Source organism: Protopterus annectens, chromosome 3.part0 (genome assembly GCF_019279795.1).
Source record: "Protopterus annectens isolate FY-2018-M chromosome 3.part0, PAN1.0, whole genome shotgun sequence".
Taxonomy (NCBI): domain Eukaryota; kingdom Metazoa; phylum Chordata; order Ceratodontiformes; family Protopteridae; genus Protopterus; species Protopterus annectens.
Window position 1 is genome coordinate 12,094,305 of NC_056731.1, and position 21,588 is coordinate 12,115,892.

Here is a 21,588-nt window from a genome sequence, read left to right on the forward strand (position 1 = left end):
ACTGGAAGAGGAGAGTGGAGTCCTGCAGATGGAGAGGGTCCCCTAGCCACATGGGCCTTGGATGGCAGTAAGCCTGACCTGATTTGGGCCTTGAGGAAACTCATCATCCTATCCATATCCAAGGGAAGGAGACTTCTGGAAGATCTGGATGAAGCTGACGAGAGGCCAGATCTAGCTGGAGATCCGACCTTTGAGCCCACCACCTTATGGTCCCAAGAAGGGGATCTGCATCCGAGTCAGATCCAATTTTCTAGATGATCAAGAAGAACTCTCGATAATAATGGGATCCGACAGAACTGTCTGATCCGAAAGTCTAGTAGGATCCAAAGTTTTAGATGGTGTGCCAAACCGATCCAACAAATGGGTCGGATCCAGGGATGGTTTGCGCCTACTCAGATCTGAAGGCCTCACTTCTATTGAGTATCAATAGAATCAAGTATTGCCACAAGGATTCTTAAGTTATTTATATTTACAGACTCTTTCACAATCTTTTTTAGAGTAATTTCATTGTTTTTTTCTGTCTCAGAAAAAACTTAAATTAACAAATTTGCTAAATCTAGCCTAGTCTGCACAGTTATCACTACTGTGCACAGCCTGACCACAAGAATGAATAAATGAAATTATGTAAAGACTATATTCACAAGTACACTTCCGACCTACCCCCCCCCCCTGCAGTAACCCAAATGCATCTTCAAAGTATGAAACAAAAAGCAGCACATTTTCTTACAGTTAAAGTACACAGGAAAGTAAACCAAAATAACTTATGAGTTATTTGTGATAAGAAATGCCATCAGGTGTCTGGCAGTTTTTGTAATGACTGAAACTGTCATAGGGTAGCGCTGCGTGCTGCCTTTATATGGGGCACATGCCAAATGATGCTAGAGTAGCAGCAGTACAAGACGGCCAGTACCCTCTCTGCTAGATGATGAACAAAATCAGTTCCTTGAGAAGCCTATTTGTTTTACTTAATAATCCTCCACAAAACATCATTGCCAGCTATTGCACAGAGGCATAAACCCTGACTTCTGTGCAGGTGACCCAATTTTGATTAGCATCTCATCTACGAGCTGGTTGAGAAGGATGGGAGTGAGCAGCTGGTGCTGGTTCATCTCCATCCTGGGGATGAGTGGTTCTACTTTGTCACATGGGTCATGCCTAGCAATAGCACTAGGTGCTATGTCCAGTGGGGTTTGAGCCCGCTGTCCCCATGCATTTTGCACTGGAAGCAGAGGGGAACTCAGCATGCTGGTCATCAACATCAGAGCTCAGAGGAACTACTGAGGGGGGAGGGGTACTCAAGGAGAGAGGGTGGACCAGGAGTGGCCTTAGATCAACTGGTGCCCTAGGCAAAAGGGCTCCACTGCTCCCCCCCACCACACCACCCGGTGCCCTCACCCTGGTCTACCTACACCAAATAAATACTGGAAAAGCGCCCCTGCTAGATCAGCGCCCTAGGCGGCCGCCTAGTTGGCCTATGCCTAAGGCCGGCTATGGGGTGGACCTCCTAACAGGACCCACAGGCTGAACTGCTCCTTACCACCCAACTCTCACAGAGGAATACAGAGCTGATAGGGATTCCCAGACAGAAACAAATGGGTGATACGGCTCTTGCCAGGTCTGGGACTGCTCAGCACCCATTTCCCTGGAATACATGAACCAACGTGATGAAGGTAGAGAAGCCATTGAGGAAGGTCCTACGAGGACCAAAATAAAAAGTCTTCTCCATAACATTCTTGATTTTTATCTATTTTCTCCATTACCTAGCTAAATCCATGGCAGACATCAAACAACATAATGACATGAAAAGTTTCACTGCACATAAAATTGTTGAATGTTACAACATATCCATAGCACATAAAAGTAAAAGGAACTCAAGTTACATTAAATACATTTGAGAGAAGTGAAAAGATGATTTAGATGTATGTACTGACAAGAACTGTTAGACTACAATGAAGGAAAAAAAGTGCAACTTTATTTAAAATTATACAGACACTGAAGACACACTTCACTGTGAAGTGTTGCTGAAGGTGCTTTATGCCAATAATCTCTTACGAGCTACTGCATCATACTGTGAAAATTGCAAGGTCATACCTGTTGACAAGCAAACAAGACAGGTCCTGTTGCTAATCCAAGCTTTAGATCTGCTGCTGCTGGTTTTCCCAACTGGTCGGCACAAGATGTAAAATCTAAGACATCATCAATCAACTGCAATACAGAGGTAATGAATGACAAAATCATATTAGTTGTAATCCAATCATTATGGCATGTCTAGCAAATAACACCACCAGGCAGAATTTCTATAACACTGGGAAGTGCAGTTAAGTACTTAACCTGCCAGTAGATCTTCTAAAGAGAAACATTCCACTATGTAGTACTGATGTGATACTCTTAATTTTCCTCAGTTTCTTATGTTAGGGCAAAACTTCCCTGTAGTACTTGTGGTTTGGCTTGAGCCTTCTTTGGCTGAAAATTTTAGGAAGTTCATAGGATCACAGGAAGTCACTAGGCTACTGGCCCTGAGGCCCTTACAAGCCTAGCCAAGAATTTAGCCTATGTTTCAACAAGTCAGCACCCTATGTCGCTGTCCAGCAGGGACACGGGTGGAATTCCCGAGGTGTATTTTCTATTCCCCATCCAGTTATCCAGGTTTATTTATTTATTTATTTGCAGTTGGTTTACCAGGATAGTCCATTGGGCCAATATGAACCCGTTTTCAATGGAGTCCTGGGGAGAAAAGCTCCAGAAATAGGGTTACATATTTTTTAGATATGTATCACAATATTTACAAAATTATACGGTTAGAGCATCATACTGGTGAACATTACAGATGATACAAACTAGAAAAAGGGAGATCCATATTACTATATTTACAAATTTATACAGTTGGAGTATAACATTCAGGTGACATTACAGATGAAACAGACTAGAAAATGAACATTTCAATAGGGATACTGAGAAGCCATTGCACTTAAAAAGGTTTAATGAGGTACTCTGCTATATATGGAGAGGGAGATTATTCCACAAAAGGGGGAGTCTCTGGGATACAAATCTGTCCCGCCAACAAGTCCTATTGATGTCACAGACCAGGTTGAGGTCACGTGTGCAGGTTACTCAAGTGGAGTTGACTTGCAGATATGCAGTCCCATCAGGCCAGGGTCTGAGATTGCTTTATAATGCCAGACAGAGGTCACCTCTGAGGAGGCTGTAGGAGACTGAGTAGAGGGACAGGGTTTTTAGCCTGTGTAGGGTACATGTTTGAGGCCCTGGATTCTGCGGGTGAGGAACCTCTGTGGTCTCGAGTGCTGTAGCATGTGCCCCAATAGTGGCATTGTACTCAATAATGGGTCTTATAAAGGGAGAATACAGGAATGTTACGACCACCTTGTCTCTGGATGAGATACCCTTTCTAATGAGGTGGGCCATGTAGAAAGCTTTCTGTACAACGGAGGCAAAACGGTGGTCAAAAGTCAGTTTGCTATCAACCTGGGTGCCCAAATCCCTCACGACTGACTGCGTGCTTAGTACCTTATTAGCAATATGATTTTAGTTGGTCTCATGCAATCACATTCAAAATGGATGTTGGTTTTATCCTTTTTCAGTTCTTCTAACAAGGAACTTAGTATTCAATTAAACTCTGTGATATGACTGAATGGGTTCCTTACTTCTGATCACTAGTTCATTTAATTTAAGCCAGATTTTATTGTGAATTTGGTTGGTTGTGAATTAAATCAGATTATGCTACATTTGAAATGCAGGATGTTGACTATACCATAATTTAGGGCATTGTGTGACCACAAGGATAGTATATACAAGTTCCAGAAGAGTGCAGAAAGTGCTCCCACATAAATGTAGTGTTTAAGAGGTGTTGCTGCAGTAGGTATGCATGCATTTTAGGTGTGCTGTACTTTTATTCTACTGCACAGCTGTTTCAATTGTTTGTTACATTATGGCAGATTTATGGTTAAGTACGTCTTCTCTGTTGGTGTACTAATGTTGGTTTATGGTTTTATGTATCACTAGTACTTCATAAGTTTGCCAAGGAAGTTATGCCTTTGTTTCTTGTATTAGTAATGGTTTCTTTGCTTCTGCGGTGGTGATTTCCCCCCTCAAATGTTTATAGGTGTTTACTAGGCTAACTACCACAACTGCCTTTTTGAGCCTAGCCATGCATCTCAAATCTCTGACAAGTTCTGATACCCTTGATAAGTGTAAGCATGGGCCTAGAAAATTAACCATTTACAGGTTACCTGTGTCCATTAGAGACATAGGTGCCAAACCAGGGATGAATTTCCAGTTTCCCCATCCAATTGTCCAAGTTTCACTTGAAATGGGTTAGGGAGAAACTCTGCGTCACATGGATGGGACAGCCTGTTCTATAGACGGGGTAAGCCTCTGGGATACATACCCATCTCTCCATCAGGTCCTATTTATATCACAGGCAAAGTTTAAGTCCTTAGAATGGGCAATTCTGGTGCTATTGGTTTTGTGAATATGCAGGCGGTCCATCAGAATGGGGTCTAACAATGCCCTGTATGCCAGGCATAGATCTCCCCTCAAAAGCCTGTAGTAGACAGAATACATGGATAGGGCCTTGAGGCCGTGTGCATAGCACATTTTCCTTATGCCCTGTACTCTTTTAGTGAGGAACCTCTGTGGACGTTCCAGTTGTTGGATATGCATGGTTAGGTACATACCAAAGGGGGCACTGTACTCAATGATAGGTCTGATGAATGTTAAATACAGTGGAACAATGACATCCTTGGACTTAGATGCCATATCTTTGTTTAAGATGCCCAACATAGAATGATTTCCTCACCACTGTAGACACATAATGGTCAAAGGCTAGATTGTCCTTACCTCAAATTTGGCTTTGGTAGATTATTTGTCTTCTGAGTTGGTTGTTTAGTTTGATGAGAGTGCTTTTATCCTGCTGGGTGCTGCACCTCCTAATTTTTGCTATGATTTTCTTCCTCCTATTATACAGCCTACCGATTTTGTGTTTCCACCAGGGTGGCTTATTTTTCGAGTTACTTCTGTACGTCTTCCTGGTGGGTACAGCTGCCTCTATACAGGTATTAACACGCTTGTACAGGGTTCCTGTGAACAGTTCTGCATAGGCAGCAGTGTTCTCATGGTTTATGGGGGCTTAACATTTTGCCAGGTTCTCACTTATAGCGGGAGGTTAGCATTAGAATAGTTCCTGAATATTCCAGGTTTAGCTGGGGGTCCTGGTTTTATTTTTACTTCAAAAAAGACCATTTTGTGGTCTGACCTTACCAGGGAAGGCATTACAGTGTGTGTGTGGGGGGGGGGGGGGGGGGTTGCAGCACTCTTCCTATATTGGTGAGGACAAGATCCAGTATGGTTGCACCCCTGGTTGGTGTAATGACTATCTGGTCCAGAGAGTTTGTGTTTACAAAATCTAGGAATCTCTGTGCATATACATTTGGTATCGTATAGGATTCCTAGTCAATAGTGGGGTAATTAAAGTCACCCATGAACATGGTATTGGGTTGGATGGTTACTGTTTCTAAGTTTAAATACATGATATGGGTTTCCTGGGTCAAAGACGAGAAGTGCATTTCCCTACCCAGCTGGATAGGCCTTGTCTGTCTGATGCTTTGCCTTGTTTACATTTGGTAAATGAAGCAAACAATAATCTTTCTTTCAGGGCAAGGCAATGTTTATTAAAGTAATGTCTAAGCCACCTGTGAACATCAAATGTACTTAAAAGCTTTTCAGTCATTCTTCCTCGTTTATGTGGTAAAAAGAGCAAAAATGACAAGAGTCAATGCCCTCTCTGATAGCACATTCACATGCAATACAATCCATCTTGGAGGAAAAATACTATGGAAAGACTAGCTCTACACTGTGTATTGAAGTATTACTCAGGATAAACACACTACTGAGGAACAGTAAATACTGTTCTTAGACCAGTTAAAACGACATTATCATAAAGTTTTATTGCTCCAAATCACAGCTAAAAACGTAGGTGGTACTTTTTGTTTAATATAAAGAAAACATAGCAGTACTTGTAAACTACACAGGGGTTTCTTGCCCTCAGCCAGTTTTTAATTTCAGTACAACAGGAAGGTCTTACAGTCACATTCTTTCATAGCAGTAACCACAGTTCTTATTTCCCCATAGTTAAGTCTTTGTCTACACAGCTTTTCTCAGTTAGGCACAGTAATTTCTCCTTTCAAGTGAAGGATGCGGGCTTGTTCTATGACACATTCTTATGAAAATCCATTTATGTCGAGTCCCTCTTCTGAACTAATTGTTTTAGATTCTTTATTGTTACAGCCCAGCCAGGCCAACTGGACGTGTTCTTTATTAGCTGCCTTCTAGGTGAGGTTGCCTTCTCCCATTAATACTCTTGAAGTTGACCAGAGCAAGCTTGTCAATGTCCCCCACCACCACCACACATGTGAACTTTATAGCTCTGTCCCTTACTCGGAATCCAGGGACTAAGTGAAGGCAGATACCAGAAGAGGGAGATAAAAGAGGGCCTTATTTTTACAATGGGATGTCCAATGGACAGCAGTGGACATAAAAAAAAGCACCAGGTGATTTATCGATTCTTATCCTAGTGCAGGTGGAGTCATTTCAAATGAGTGTGATCAGTGTAAGGTGAAAGACATGTCCAAGAAAGAAGTTGGCTTAGAAGCCCTCTTAATGGTCTTGCATCCCTGTATAAGAACAAATCATAATTTCTTTGCAACAGTCAACTTCTGAAATAGATAGCTTAAAAGAAAAACAGGGTTTCTTATCTTTAACCATCTGCAGCAGTATGTCCCCCAGGCAAACATATGATATGCCCATCTGGACAATAAAGTCCTGTTTAAGATTCAAGATGATCAGGACTGGGTGTGTACAAAGGGCTCCATTCAAAAAGGAAATGCATGCTCAGTCACATTATCTATTTATCTGAAAACTGGGCCCTAGTCAGGGCACTGAAAAGGACAGTCAAGCAACAGGCCAGACAAAGAAGGTCTGTATTTCAGCACTGGTCACTATCTGAGTCCATTCTTGGATGGCCTCACTCTTCCACAAGTGGGCTTAACAGGGTCCTGCCCACAAAGTATCCAAATCAAGGCTCCTTCTACGCCAAGGGGACACTTGGTTGATACAGGCATCAGACTCAACCTCCCAAAATAGTCAAGTGTTACTTTTATGTGACATATTTGCCAGGGAACCCAATCCAGACTACAGATGACAACATGCCAGGTATGCAGCTGCCCAATAGCTATATGACCACAAGGGCTTGTCCATCAACTTGATGCATTGCACATGCTCCACTCAACCAAAAAAGGAAGGCCATATATTCAAAGAGTATTTCTAGCATAGAAAAAGCCCTCTTCATGACAGGTACCTACCAGTATCCATTTTGTCAGATCCAAGATCAGCAGATATCTGTCAGATTCTACCATTTAAGTCAGTTCAGAAATGAGATTCCGCTGACCAAAGTCATTATATAAGAGCTAGTCTACTCCACTAACTGCAAGACTCTTCAAATCACTCATATCATCAACTTTTCACCTCAGTAAAGACAGAAGCATCACCTTGTAACCTAGCTGTGTCCCAACATTGTCCTCTCTCACACAAGTTTGCCATGGTAAAGAAGAAAAACAACTTTATTTCTACTGGTGCACTTCCTCACTTCCACTTTTTGATGGACAGACAGTGTTCCCCCTGAAAAGCACTCATTCTGAGAAAGGCCCTACAACCAGCCTTGGGTCAAATGTCACCACTATGCTGTCCCTATGACAGAACAGGTTTACAGCATTCATGTGGTACATCAGGCAGGTTCACCTTATACTTCACAGGCCCCATTATTTCTATTACTTCAGTGGGGCCCAGTCAAGTTTTATAACCACCACTAATAAAAGGGCACATAAACAAAACCCTCTGTGCTTCACAGCTGTATTGCATAGGCTTGAGTTTCCTTGGCTTTGGTCATGCGCACTTTTATTAGTGATGACAAGCCTCTCTTTCATTTGGGCCACAGTCTCCATAACGCTAAAGTAGGATGGCTTTTCTCCTGTCTGTATTTCTTTGCTATACATCCACCAGTCCCCTAGGGTGACATTTAAATTACCAGTGAAACAAGAAAAATTGTAGTAATTCCTACCTAGCAAATAGGCACAGGGTAATAACATGTTTTTTCCTGTTAGTTGATGACACTACTCAACACTATCCTCACAGTGTCTTTCACCTGTTCTACTAAAACATCAGCTTAGAGACAGAATTAGAAAGTTTATTTGGCAAATAAAGATGCCACAACCTGACACATGAAAAGGGTTAGAATTTCCTTAATTATTCCAGCTTGACTAAAGGAAACACTAAATCTTTAGCAATGGCTTTGGCACCGAACATGCACAAAATGGTTTCCAGGTATCTGGTGGCATAATCTAGAACAAACAAAAGTTTTGTACTTACCTTGATAAATTTACACTGTATGCTTTTTCTCATCACCTGCAGGACTAAGTCAGGGCAAAACTTAGTTCAGCATTTAAAGCTTTCCCAGGACACTTCAGTCTCTCCCCCTGTACGAAAATGCTAAGCACCCATTTCCAGACTTCTGTTAGCCCACAAAAAATACAGCACATGGCATAAAAAGAAGTTATGTACTTACCTTAATGTTCCATTTGTGTTGTCCATTTTCATTCTTCTTCAACTGTTGGGTTTGGATCTGAACCTTGGATCCGACTTGGCCATTACTATAGCTTGTGGCCACCAAAAAGCTCTCATAGCTGAACTCAACAGATCAGGACAGAATGAAAATTGACATCAGATTAATCTTCAAGACAACCAAATCTGCTAACAAAATGATGGTGCCTATCTGGCTTGAGACAAAGGGAAGTGGGAGAAGAGGGACAGTGATGCAGATGAAATTGCCAGTGCAGACTTATCTTTATGGTAAGTGCATAACATTTATTTCTGACACTGAATTTCATTCCTGTTACCTGTAAGACAGAATCCCAGCCATGGCCTCTTGAGTGGCCATCATCATGAAAGAATGCCCTGAATAATAGTGGCCTTGAAGGACAACCAAGACATAGGAGATCACATACAGCTTGTAATCTCTTGCAAAGGTTTTAGATGCCAATACAGGGAAAGAGGAAGTTGATGAAGATGAAACTGCCAATGCAGGGATCTCTATATGATTTTATATCCTACACTGGGAGTTTCAGTTCCGTCACTTGTAAGACAGAATCCCAAGCTTAGCTTCTTGGGTACCATTGTGAAGGAATGCCGCAAAGGATGACCTAGACCTAGAAGATCATATCCAGCTTGCAGTGTTTTGCAAAATTATTTGGAGGTGCCTATGTTGCAGACACTCACAAGCTATCTGTACAAGCATTTTTTAACACAGACTGCAAAATAACTTCTCTAATAGACTAAACATCCAATGAGTCTGATAAAGAATTGTTACATCTCTGACAAAAAAAAAATGCAGTGTGACAGGGTTGACTGGGTTAAATCTACCACTTTTTTCACTGAAAAAGGAAATGAAAAGGTTGAAATCATTCCTTATAAATTGTTCTTCCCAAAACCTAAGCTGTCCATGTACATAGGTTCATAGCAGGTTACCAGGCTAGTGGCTCTAGAGCCCTTACAAACTTAGCCATGTTAATCCTGAGTTGCCTCAATTTTCCTTGGTTAGATGGGCATAAATCATAGAGCGAGTCCATGATCAACCCCGACTACCCGTGTCCATCAAGGACAGGGTGCCACTCCTGGGATGAATTTGAAGTCTCCCATCCATTTGCCTAGACTGCACTTGAATAGGGTCAAGTGAGGAGCTCTGCTTCACATGAACTGGAAGTTTATTCCAGAAGAGTAGCAATCTCTAGGAGATATATCTGTCTCTCTAGAATGTTCTGTTTATGTCACAGGCTAGGTTAAGATCCAAAGAGTGAGTGACTGTTCTGCCATTTGACTTGCATATGTGCAGCATTTGCATCAGGGCAGGGTCAGAGACTGCCTTGTAGGCCAGGTATAAGTCGCCTCTCAGCAGCCTATAAGATAAGAGTACAATGACAGGGCTTTCAGTCTATCCACATGGGGCATGGTTTTGAGGCCATGAAATTTTCTGATGAGAAACCTCTGTGGTCTCTCCAGCTGTCTGGTGAGGTACATGCAAAAGGAAGCATTGTAACCTACTAATGGGTCTGATGAGGGTCAAGTGCAGTGGAGTTATAACATCTTACACCTGGATGCAATGCCCTTACTTATGAGATGCACAATGTAGAAGGCTTTCCTTACAACTGTGGAAACTTGGTGGTCAAAGTTCAGATTGCTATCAACCTGTGTTCCCAGATCTTACACCACTGGGTTTGAAATTAGGGAGGTGCTGTCAATATTGTAATTAGAAGGGAATTCTGCTTTGCCAAAGGGGAAAATAATGCATTTTTTTTGCATTTAGTCTTGGACCGTGGCTTTGACACCAGTCATTTGTCTGTGTTAGCACCTCCTGTAATATGTTAACAAACATCATTAGGGGATTTAATGATTGCACCCAATTTGCAATCATCAGCAAACTTTGTAAGCCAAAGGCTGTCTACTTTAGCCTGGACTTCTGAGAAATAGATTGTAAACAGTAATGGGCCCAATACAGATCCTTGTGGTATGCCACTGGTGATTGGTAGAGGTGGAGTCACCAACTTTGACAGTAAGTGTTCTGTCAGTGAGCCAATTGGCTACATATCTAATGATGTAAGGGTTGATACCCAGCTGGAAGAGTTTCTCAGTGACACCGGAGTGCAGGATTATGTCAAAAGCCTTGGCTCTGTAAAGGCAGGCAATATGCACAGTCTTACCTTCATCCAGGTCTTTGCTGACTTTATCGAAGAAGTCTACTAGGTTTAATAGGCATGATCTACCCTTAACAAAGCCAGACTGGATTGAGTATAGAGTTTGAAAGTCGACTATGTCCTTGTTAAGGTCCATGATGATTCTTTCCCTAGCTTTCTACATGAGGCTGGTTAGACTTGTGTCTATAGTTCCCAGGGGCAGTTAATGGCCCCCCTTTGTACAAAAGGATTTCTGTTGCTGTTCTCCATTCTGCTGCCACAAAGCCAATTCTCAGGCTATGGTTAGAGAGAACACAAAGTGGGTCCCACTAGGTCCTGTTTTAGATTGCTTAGTAAGCAACTGGGATGTTATCTGGTCCCACTGAGGGTGTGTTTTTGGCCTTGGAGAGAGCAGATACGACCTGATCTTTAGAGATACTAGGCAAAGGACTGGTGTCAGGTATGCTTTGGGGAATGGCTGGTGGGGAGAGGGCGATGAAGTTTGCATCAAATCTGTCAGTAACAGGTTGGCAATTTCCTCCAGTATAGTAGGAGTGGTGGCATCCACTAGAAGTTCGGTACATAGCTGGGCATTCCCTTTTAGATTTCAGATATAGTTAAATAATGCCTTATGATTATCCTTGGCTAAGGATACTATTTTAGTTTCACGTTTCGCTTTAGAGGACTTTACAAGACTTCTGATTTGCTTGTTCAAGCTGTGGAGGACATTCTTCCTCTGCTGAGTCAGTTCCCTCTTGTTCTTAGACTTGTTTCTTTCTCTTTTTATATAACCTGTATATACCTGTGGTCCACCAGGGTGGCTTGTTTTTTTTGGGAGGAAATGGTTTTGATTTGATCAGAAACAACTGTATAGACTCAGCTGTATAAGTGTTTATACAGGGCATTTGTGTACACCTCTGTATAGGAGTCATTGTCATTTGTGATTGCGGAAGGTATAAAACTTTTTATACTATTGCTTTGTAGGCTGTAGTTTGCTCTGGAAAAGTTTTTTTTTTTTAGTTCTTTTGCTCCTGTAGGGATGTCAGGTCCAATAGTTACCTCGAAGGAGACTTATTTATGGTCCGACCTTACCAAGCAGGACATCACACACGTGGGAGTGCAGTGACCCCCCCCCTCCCCATGTTGGCGAGTGCTATGTCTAGGAAATTTGAGCGCCTTGTGGGGGTGCAGACTAACTGTTTCAGAGCATTCGTGTTGACAAAGACCAGGACTCTCCAGGTGAGCATGTTTGTACTTGTGTACGTCTCCCAGTCAGTGGAGGGATAGTTGAAATCTCCCATGACTAAGAAGTTGGGCTGTATGGTGAGTGACTCCAGAAAGTCCAGGTAGGTGGTGTGCTTTTCTTGGTTCATTGTGGGGGACCTATAGCTAGCAATGATGTAGTAGGGTACTTTGCCTATAGTTAACTGGACATGGAATAGTTCTAGAAAGTCATACTGTTTTCACCAGTCTTGAGGTGTACTTGGCCTTAATGAAGATGGATACACCTCCAACTTTGGTTCTTTCACACTCATTTTGAGGTCTGAGCATGCGGAAGGCAGTGTAGCCTTGCACAGCCAGGGTGCTCTCTGAGGCCTTAAACCATATCTCAGTGACCGCACTGGTGTCAGCATCTTTTAAGGTGATGAGTTCTTCTAGGAAGTGCAGCTTCCCATTTAGACTCCTAGTATTATGCAGCAAAACCTTCAGTTTGGCTCGAGTGGATTTTTTACTTTGGAAATTTTGTTGTTTTGACATTGACTAAAAAAGGCACTATGGAGGAGGCTAGCACCTTTGTCAGTATTCGAAAGCCTAAAGGAGACAGGTGCAGACTATCTCTGCCAAAGCAGCATGGCCTATCAACCATGCCTTCCCAGGCTGACAGGTACCTGATCATACTGGACTGACACCTGAAGCTAAGCAAATTGTTAAAGTCAATCATTTTTTGTGTATATTGTGGCATCATCCTGGGTGAAGGCAGAATGCTGCCTAGGGCTAGGGGGGGGGGGGGGGCATACCTACCTGGGACACAATCTGAGAGTTAGTCATGTCTCTCTTCATATCGTCCAGAGACGTATGTCGCAAGTCATTCACCCCAACATGGACTACGACAAAGTCATAACGGTACTCATAGCTTGGTCCAAGCCTTTTGCATTCCACATTGAACATAACATCTGAAAACGTGCCAGCCATAATAACTACACTGCTTGCAAGTCGGTGTCATCTTCCTATACCAATCAGAAAACTCAAGGAGAGTGTTAGATTTTGCCAGTAGTGACTTCTACCGCATGGCTCTGTGACTACCAGACTGTGATGCAAGCCTGTAGGCCCTTCCGGAATGCTACATAAAAACATATGTTCAGTAAACACTTCCACCCAGAGAGAAATGACTCCTGCTGCATCACCAAAACCCTTGCTTTGACCAAATCCTTTGCTAGAACTATCACAATGAAAATAAGATCAAACTTGTTTTATTCATTTGTTAACCAGGGAAATGCACTGGGCATAAACATTTTGGGTTACTTTGGAATACTCTCTGGTCAACTGATTTGTTAATTATACAGTAGGCAAACCAAGGTCTTATTTTACTAAAATAGATACCTTTATGCAGGATAAAAATAGGTAATGGTAGTAAATGTGACAGTAACCAATCAAAGAAAACTATGCCAATTAAAAAAAAATTATAAACTAAGAGAAGCAATGTAAACATAATGACATCTGTCAGTCAGGATGGAAAGATTTCAGTATCAGTTTAAAAAGATATCTATAACCTTCTGGTGCTGTGGGAAAAGTGCTTTTATCTGATAAGTTTTGCAGAGGTGAAATTGCTTGCTTGCTAATACAGGTTAGGATTGCTGCTCCTATATGATTTGTACCATGTCCCCCTGTTTCTTTCTAAGCAGAAGAGTTTACAGTTCACCAGTTGCTCCATGCAGGAGCTGATAAAGTATATAAGCTGACTTGAGCAACGTGCTGTTTTGAGATGCATATGTACAGTTATGCATTCCTTCTGAAAGCAACATCAGGGCGGTACTTTTTATTTTATTTTTTAGAAGAAATGTTATACTGTTTAAAGAAAGAAAACTTGGAAAAAACAGGATGAAAGGAATTCAAATGATTGGAAGGGTGCTTGAGGCAATGCTTATTTATGGAGGGATGAAGGCACTGTGTTTAGAAATTCAGAGTTGCACTCTTTCACGGTTTCTTTTGATGTAAAATTCTACTATGTAAATAGAGTCATCTTTTGGAAAGTCACTGTAGTACTGGGTTAGACTTGGGAGTCGGTATTTGCTTCCCAATTCATTGTGTTGTTAGCTGAAATATGTAATTGTAGAGCCTTCCTGTTCAGTTTCATTTATCTAATATGCAGAGTAGTAAAGCTTGATGTCGGTTGTATGTGTACTGTGGATGACACTTCAGAGCAGTTGTGATATTGTTTCCATTTGGACGTACTTTGTGGCAGCATGGCTGTTTATTTGCAAGATGGAATGTGTGCCTTCTCTTGGAGATGTTAGGCTTCAAGAAACTTAACTGTGACCACAAAATGCAGAATGTATTTTTGTTTTAAGAGTATGGCCTATGGAGAAGTATGCATCCAAGACTCTTAAAAGTAAAGTTAAAAATGGCTCTAGTCTACAGGCTGGCACAGGTTCACTAGCAATGGCCCCCTTTGCCCAGACTATAAAGCAGTACCAGCTGCCACCAACCACTCTTACTTATCAGCTACTATAAGGCCCTTTCCAAAGGGTGACCTATCTTACTATGTAATGTTACTATTATCCACACGGTAAGTGTGACCAACAGCAAGACTATTGGAGTGGGCTATACAGTGTCACCAAATACATATTCAAGTACTCTTAAGAGATTAAATATCTCTAACAAACTAGCCACAATTAAAAGGTTAAATATTTAATAAATAATAAAATAAGACAATACTCAATAACTCAACACAGTGACAACAGAGTTCAAAACCATGGGAAATATTTTAACAACACTGCAGGACAGTCTCACATAAATACAGAAAACATCTGTCTGCTGTCAGATGCAGAATGATTTGAAATAGTTCAGTTTCTAGCTGCTAACTGGACAATTGGACAATGGAAACCTTTATTTTCCTGTGGGTTTTTTTTTTACTTTGGTAATTCTTCCACGACCCGACTTAAAATACAAAAAAAAAGGCACAACTGCACAGGTAGTTAAAACATACCCAAAGGGGATGATGATGCATTTTTTGGCATTTAGCTTGAGGCCATGTTTCTGGCACAGTCAGTTTTTTGGGTGAGATCCTCTTGTGGCTTATTCAGAATTGTTTTATTAAGTCAGTAATGTGAGTTATTTACTTTATTACAAATTTGTTGGCTTATTTTTGTGGATTATAGTATTGTAGGACTGCTAATGTTGACATTTTACACACTTGGACTGTTGGAGTGGTTTTCCCAGTGAGAATTGGTACTGCTGTAGTGAATAACTAAAATGACAGTGCTAGTGAATGCCATTTTTCTTTGCAAGTGAATGAGTTTCCTTGGGTAGCATGCAAAGTAAACAGTGTTTAACTTGATGGTAGGACTGTGATTAGGTTATTGAAAGCTACCATCCTTTTGCCAGTAAGAAACTGTTGCTTACATGCTAACCATACATGTTCATAGTTCTATCGCAATCCATCTGCATTTCATGAATTCCACCTGTCTCTCTCCTGCTTGGATGTTTTTGTGTTACATTGTAGATATAAAATGCTTCCTCCAACACCATTAACATATACAACGGCTAATTTTACTTTTTATTTCCTTATTTTTTATGTAAATTGTTAGCCATTGTTTTAAAAATAATAAATATAACTAGGGATAAAGTAGTAGTTAATACTAGTTACGCCTTTTTTACTTTTCAGCATGGCTTCTGCATCATGTCAAAATAAAACTGGTACAATGAAAAGAAAAACAGCAGATGAAAGGAGAGTTTCAGGAGAAATGGACTGACGACTATTTCTTTATCTAATGATAAAGTGCTTTGCTTATTATGCAGAGAAGTGGTATTCATTTTCAAGGACTACCATTTGAAAAGGCATTATATTCAAATGCACCCAAAATTAAGTCAATTGCAAGGAGTGTGCCATAGACAAAAAATATTAGATTTAAAAAAAAAAAATCTTACATTCCAACAACAGCTGTTTCGAAAATCAGCTACTCAACTGGATTCCTTAGTCAAGGCAAGTTATGTTGTAGCAAATTTAATTGCTAAAAAAATCCTAGCCATTTGCTGATGGTGAATTTATTAAAGAATAGCTTGAACATATAGCAGACATAATTTGTCCTGAAAAAAAATCTGATTTTTCTAAAATAAGTTTATCACACCGGACAATCACTAGGCATGTGGAAGATATAGCCAAATATACTGAAAATACTTTGGAATCTCGGCGTGCAACTTTCAAGTTTTACTCCGTAGCTTTGGATGACATCACTGATGTTACAGATATGGCACAACTTGCCATATTTACTCGAGGTGTTGACAACGATTTCAGTATTACTGAAGAACTGGCCTCTCTGGTTCCACTGAAGGATACCACAAAGTCTGTTGATCTGTATAACGCACTGAAAGCAACATTGGCAAGATTTTCCTTGACCATCAAAAACCTGTCTGGCATAGTAACTGACGGTGCTCCAGCTACGGCTGGAAAGAAGGAAGGACTAACAACACTGATGAAAGAAGATGCAAAGCAGATCAGTAATGTGCATTTCATGAAGTACCACTGCATTATACATCAAGAAAATTTGTGTGCACTGACTTTAAAAATAGAAAATATTATGAATGTTATTAAAACAATAAATTTTATAAGATCCAGAGGATTAAATCACCGCCAGTTACAAGAGTTTCTGAATACCTTGGAAACTAGCTATGGAGACATTGTGTATTTTACTGCAATAAGGTGGTTAAAGTCGTGGTAAAATGCTGAAACGTTTCTATGATTTGAGAAATGAAATGAAATAAAGTGTTTATGGAGTCAAAAGGAAAGCCTGTACTCGAATTTGAAAATGCAAACTGGATGGCTGATTTAGCATTCTCAGTACACATCACTGCTCATTTAAATGACCTGAACCTGCGCCTCCAAGGTGAAAATCTACTAATAAATGACATGTTTCAAACAGTGACGGCATTTGAAGTGAAACTGAAATTATGGCACTGTCAGATTATGAACAATAACTTCATTCACTTTAAAAGACTGTCTGAACAAAGCCACATAAATACTGAAAATGTAAGGCATTAATTAACAGTTTATCACAGGACTTTGAGAGTAGATTTCAAGATTTCAGAAAACACCAACAGCATTTTAGTATATTTGCTACTCCATTCTCAGTTGACATCAACATGTTGCCTGCAAATCTGCAACTGGAATTCATTGAAACTTTCTGCAAGTGTCTTTATTGGACTTTTATAAGTTGTACCTGCCTAAAGAAAAATATCCGTCACTTCACAAACATGCCCTGTTCATGACATCTCTGTTGGGGAGTATGTACATTTGCGAGCAATTTTTTTCTCGTATGAAGTATACAAAAAGTAAAATCAGAACTAAAATTTCAGATGAGCATCTTGAAAATACTCTTCACAGCACCACTACCTCTACCAAAACAAGATACAGACACTGCTATTAAAAAGACAGGCTCACTGTACACATTAAAAAGGTTATGCTCATAATGTTTGCTTATTACACAAAAGAACAATCTTGATTTGACAGCCTGAATCTCCTGATATGGACACCTTACGAAAGTATAACAAGAACTAGGACCAATATGTTTGAATTCTGCGAAGGTCTGTGCCTGGCTGGACCCTTGTGAACAGGTTTTCTGAATAAATATTGCCACTACTAATAAAGTCAGTTATTTGTTAAAATTTGTGAAAAAAAACAAACACTGGAAGACCCCTTTCAAATTTTCTGCAAACACTGGGAAACAACTCAAGTTGGAGACGTATAGTGATCTAAGGAAGAAGTACAAAAAGGTGTTATCTGATGATGCTGTGCCTCATTGGATGGATTTGTACAAGTCAGCTAAAATGTGCACTCATGCTTATTGGACAGGCAACTGCAAAAAAGCAGGTGTGAGACTACCGTGTGAGACTACCTTGTGAAACTGGAGTGTGTTGTACATTATCATGTTCTTTGCGTCTCCATACTAATGTGTGAACCAAAGTTGAACGTGTTCTACCATCTGTCAGCCATTGGAACAAATGTAAAAATACAAATTGTTCATTTTTTAAGAAGATGGACAAAGAATTGCAGGTCTCATTATTCCTGCAAGCTGTGCATCAACACTGATAAACCTTCTTTCATCTTCAGACCAGCCTCACCAAATAGCAGTGCAACAGCAACAAATGTGGCAACAGCTTCATCCGCAGAGTATTCAGCACTTTATTGATGCCACAGAGTGACGAAAAGCAGAGACTTTTGGTGTGTATTACTTGACAGTGCTAGATGTAGTCATGTATTGCATAATTTCAGGGACAGATTCCAAAGATATTATGTAATGTGCATTTCAAAAGGAATGCTCAGTTTGATAATACCATTTAAGATGGCAAATAGAAAACTGTGGGAACCATCCACAAAGTGAAATTGTTTGGAGTACTGAAGGACAAAGAATTGTAGGTCTCATCATTCCTGCAAGCTGTGCATCACCATTGATAAACCTTCTTTCATCTTCAGACCAGCCTCACTGAATAGTAGTGCAACAGCAACAAATGTGGCAACAGCTTCATCCACAGAATATTCGGCACTTTATTGATGCTACAGAGTGACAAAATGCAGAGGTCCAATTATCCCAGTAGTGACGACATACCTACTGCAATGGAATTGGAAACAGAATAATACATCAGCACCTTGGATGACATATGGACATTAAGGACATGACAGAAGACATGGACATCTTTAAGAAACCAAAATTAAGAGGTATGATCTCATACAAATGGAAGGGTTTCGTACCTGTTAGTTTATTTGTAAAAAAAAAAAATTAAGATGTTAGAGTTAACTGTTAGATTAAAAATTAGAATGAGAATTACAATTTTAGGACAAATATTAGGCATTTATTAATTGTACAGTACAGCCAGGAGGTCAACTTTGGTCACCAGCGACAGCGAAACAGTTAACTATATGATATATATTTTATATATGGCTGAAGACAATTTCTATTCACTCAATGCAGCCACAGCAAGCAAAAAGGTTGGACACCACTGCCTTAGAGGCTTATTTGCTGAGACACTACTCTTTGTGTTATGCATAGTGGTTACCATTTGCATAGCTGTGTGTGTCAGTGGTTACCATTTGCATAGCTGTGTGTGTCAGTGGTTTACATTTGGGAGGTCTCTGATATTTTGGTAGGCTTCTAGCGAGTATTTATGTGCTGTGACCTTATTTTGTGTGAGAGGTGAAGTGTGTGTGTGTGTGTGTGTGTGTGTGTGTGTGTGTGTGTGTGTGTGCGCTAACAACTTGTCTGACATCTGGTTTGTTGTTACATGACATAAATTACTCCAATTTCACAGTGTAATTACAACTCTCACATAGGGTATTTGTTTGCTTTAGGAGTAAGTGGTTGTCAGTATACATGAGGTAATTACTGCATTGGCTCAGGATGCCCATGTCAATCAGGCTGGCCAGAGAAATGATGGGAAACTGCCCATCTATTATAGCAGGTTTTTTACCATTTGTACTGTGACGTTGTGAGGTACTACCAGCTGTACCAGGAGAAGTAAGACAATGTATGTGTAACATTCCAGCAAAGTTAGCTGAAGATTTGTAAATATTATGTAATTTGACTGTCACATTAATTTGTACAGATGCTTGTATTAAAAATGTATTTGTAAAATGTGCTTATGTTAAAAATGCTGGAACAGAATACTAACAGAATTCTGAAGGTGAATTGTGCCACAATCAGGTGACTAGATGTGATGTTACTCTATACCCAGCTGAAGTATGGAACTCTGGCTGCAGCAGGTTTTGCTCGTTTTAGTTTTCTTTGGAACTGGACATAAAAGATCTATGTCAGTTATTACAGTTTGGTTGTTGAGTCAGTTCAGTCAGAGTGTGTAGTATCTCATCTTACCTTGTGAAAGTAAGCATCTTAAAACATCTTGCCTTGTGATACTAAGTTAACTAGGGACAGTTTCTCTTTAGTTCAGTTAGGAATGATACAGTAAGATTAGTTTTCTTTTTTTTCTGCATCTGTGAAATTCTATCCAGTTGTGTTATTTTTATATTTCATCTGACTAAAACTCTGTTGTTTATTGTAACTAAATATTAACTATTCTCCTGTTTTCTATTTTATTATCCATTATTACATATTGTATATCTTTTCATTGTAGCTGTTCTTTTAACATCTTCAGAGTACTTGTGTTTATTTTAGTGACACTGTGGCCACTCCAATAAGCCTCGCTGCTTCAGTCATACTCTACCACTTATATCAGTATTAATTTGACACAGTATAATTGGTTACCCTTTGTAAGAGCCTCAGAATATGTCTGGTGGCAGCAATCTATCTGATACTGATTGTTTAAACTATGCTATAGTAAAACAATGTTTACTAGACTGTGTTAACACTTGAAGCTTACAGAAAAAAAAAATTTGTGAGCATAGATAGAAATCAAACAAAAATCTATGTGATTATATTGCTGCGTTAAGCACTTACTTTTATAGGTGGTTGAGTGAGTGCCAGGTCACCACTTTTGAAAGGCTGTCAGACCATTTGGTGGGGGAACAAGTCCTTAGCATTTTGCCTGAGGACATAAGAATCTGGTTGGCAGACAGAGAATGTAACTCAGCAGATGAGCTATGGAGTAAAGGGAATCTCTACTTAGCAAGCAGGGCATCACTGCATAAGAAGGGGATACCCAGTGCTGCACATGGATATAAGGGAACCCCCATGGTTGACAGCCTAAACCACCCCAACAGAGTCTACCAGTAACAGGGGAAGCCACTAGTTCAGGTACATGGCCAGGGTCAGTGGTTAGATGTTTTAAAAGTAACCAGAGGGGACATGTAGCATACAAATGTCCACTGAAGTAAGGTGAGGAATAAAAGATAAGGGAGCCAGAAAGTGAGAATAACTGCCTGCCAGTAGTAAGTTGTCTGGAGACAGCAGGCACCAAACTGTCACCGGGAGACAGGAGGCACCAAACTGTCACCGGAGTTTGTATCCTATCTTAGTGGATGGAAGACAGGCCAGTGCTAAGACACAACCTCTGACATAACCATTGTGAAGCATGCAGTGGTTAAAGAAGAGCAGTACTTGCTTGTGCAGTTCACACCAGTTAGAGTTTTAGGAGGGAGCCCAATCCAAATACCTTTGGCTGGGATTCACTTTGACTGGGAGGGTGGAAAAGGGAACAAGCAGGTCGGTAAGTTTGAGGATATTCTTGCAGATGTCTTAATAGGGAATGATTATAATAATGGAGTACCCTGTGAGCATGAGTTACATGCAGTCAGGCTTGGAGACAGGCAGGTAGGTCTGGTAGCCTTGGGGGGGGGGGGGCAGACAGACCCCATGCCTGAAGCTAGGGCTGGTGATGTGATTATTTCAAGGAATTAGCTACCTTGTAGCAATGAGCCTGATAGTGAACCACAGCTGCTGGTAGGTAATGATGTTCCTGTGGACAAGGTGACTGCAAGAACAGAGGTGAGTGGTAGTACCCAGGCTGATAGGGAAGCACCGTTGTCAGAAAATACTAGGCTTCCTGTGGAAGCAGAGCTGGGAAGGGTCACGAAAGTAGAGTTGAGACAGGCACATCTTTTAGACCCTACTTTATGAGGCTAAGG

The 21,588-nt window shown here is 40.6% G+C and overlaps 1 protein-coding gene across 1 annotated transcript in view; it reads right to left on the reverse strand.

The window, feature by feature from the left end:
- Positions 1-21,588, reverse strand: part of PDSS1 (decaprenyl diphosphate synthase subunit 1) — a 1,043,091-nt gene that overhangs the window by 130,891 nt on the left and 890,612 nt on the right. Inside the window, exon 9 of the mRNA XM_044064551.1 lies at positions 2,092-2,205. Within this exon, the coding sequence (XP_043920486.1) occupies positions 2,092-2,205 (114 nt within the window). The remainder of the gene's footprint in view (positions 1-2,091; positions 2,206-21,588) is intronic.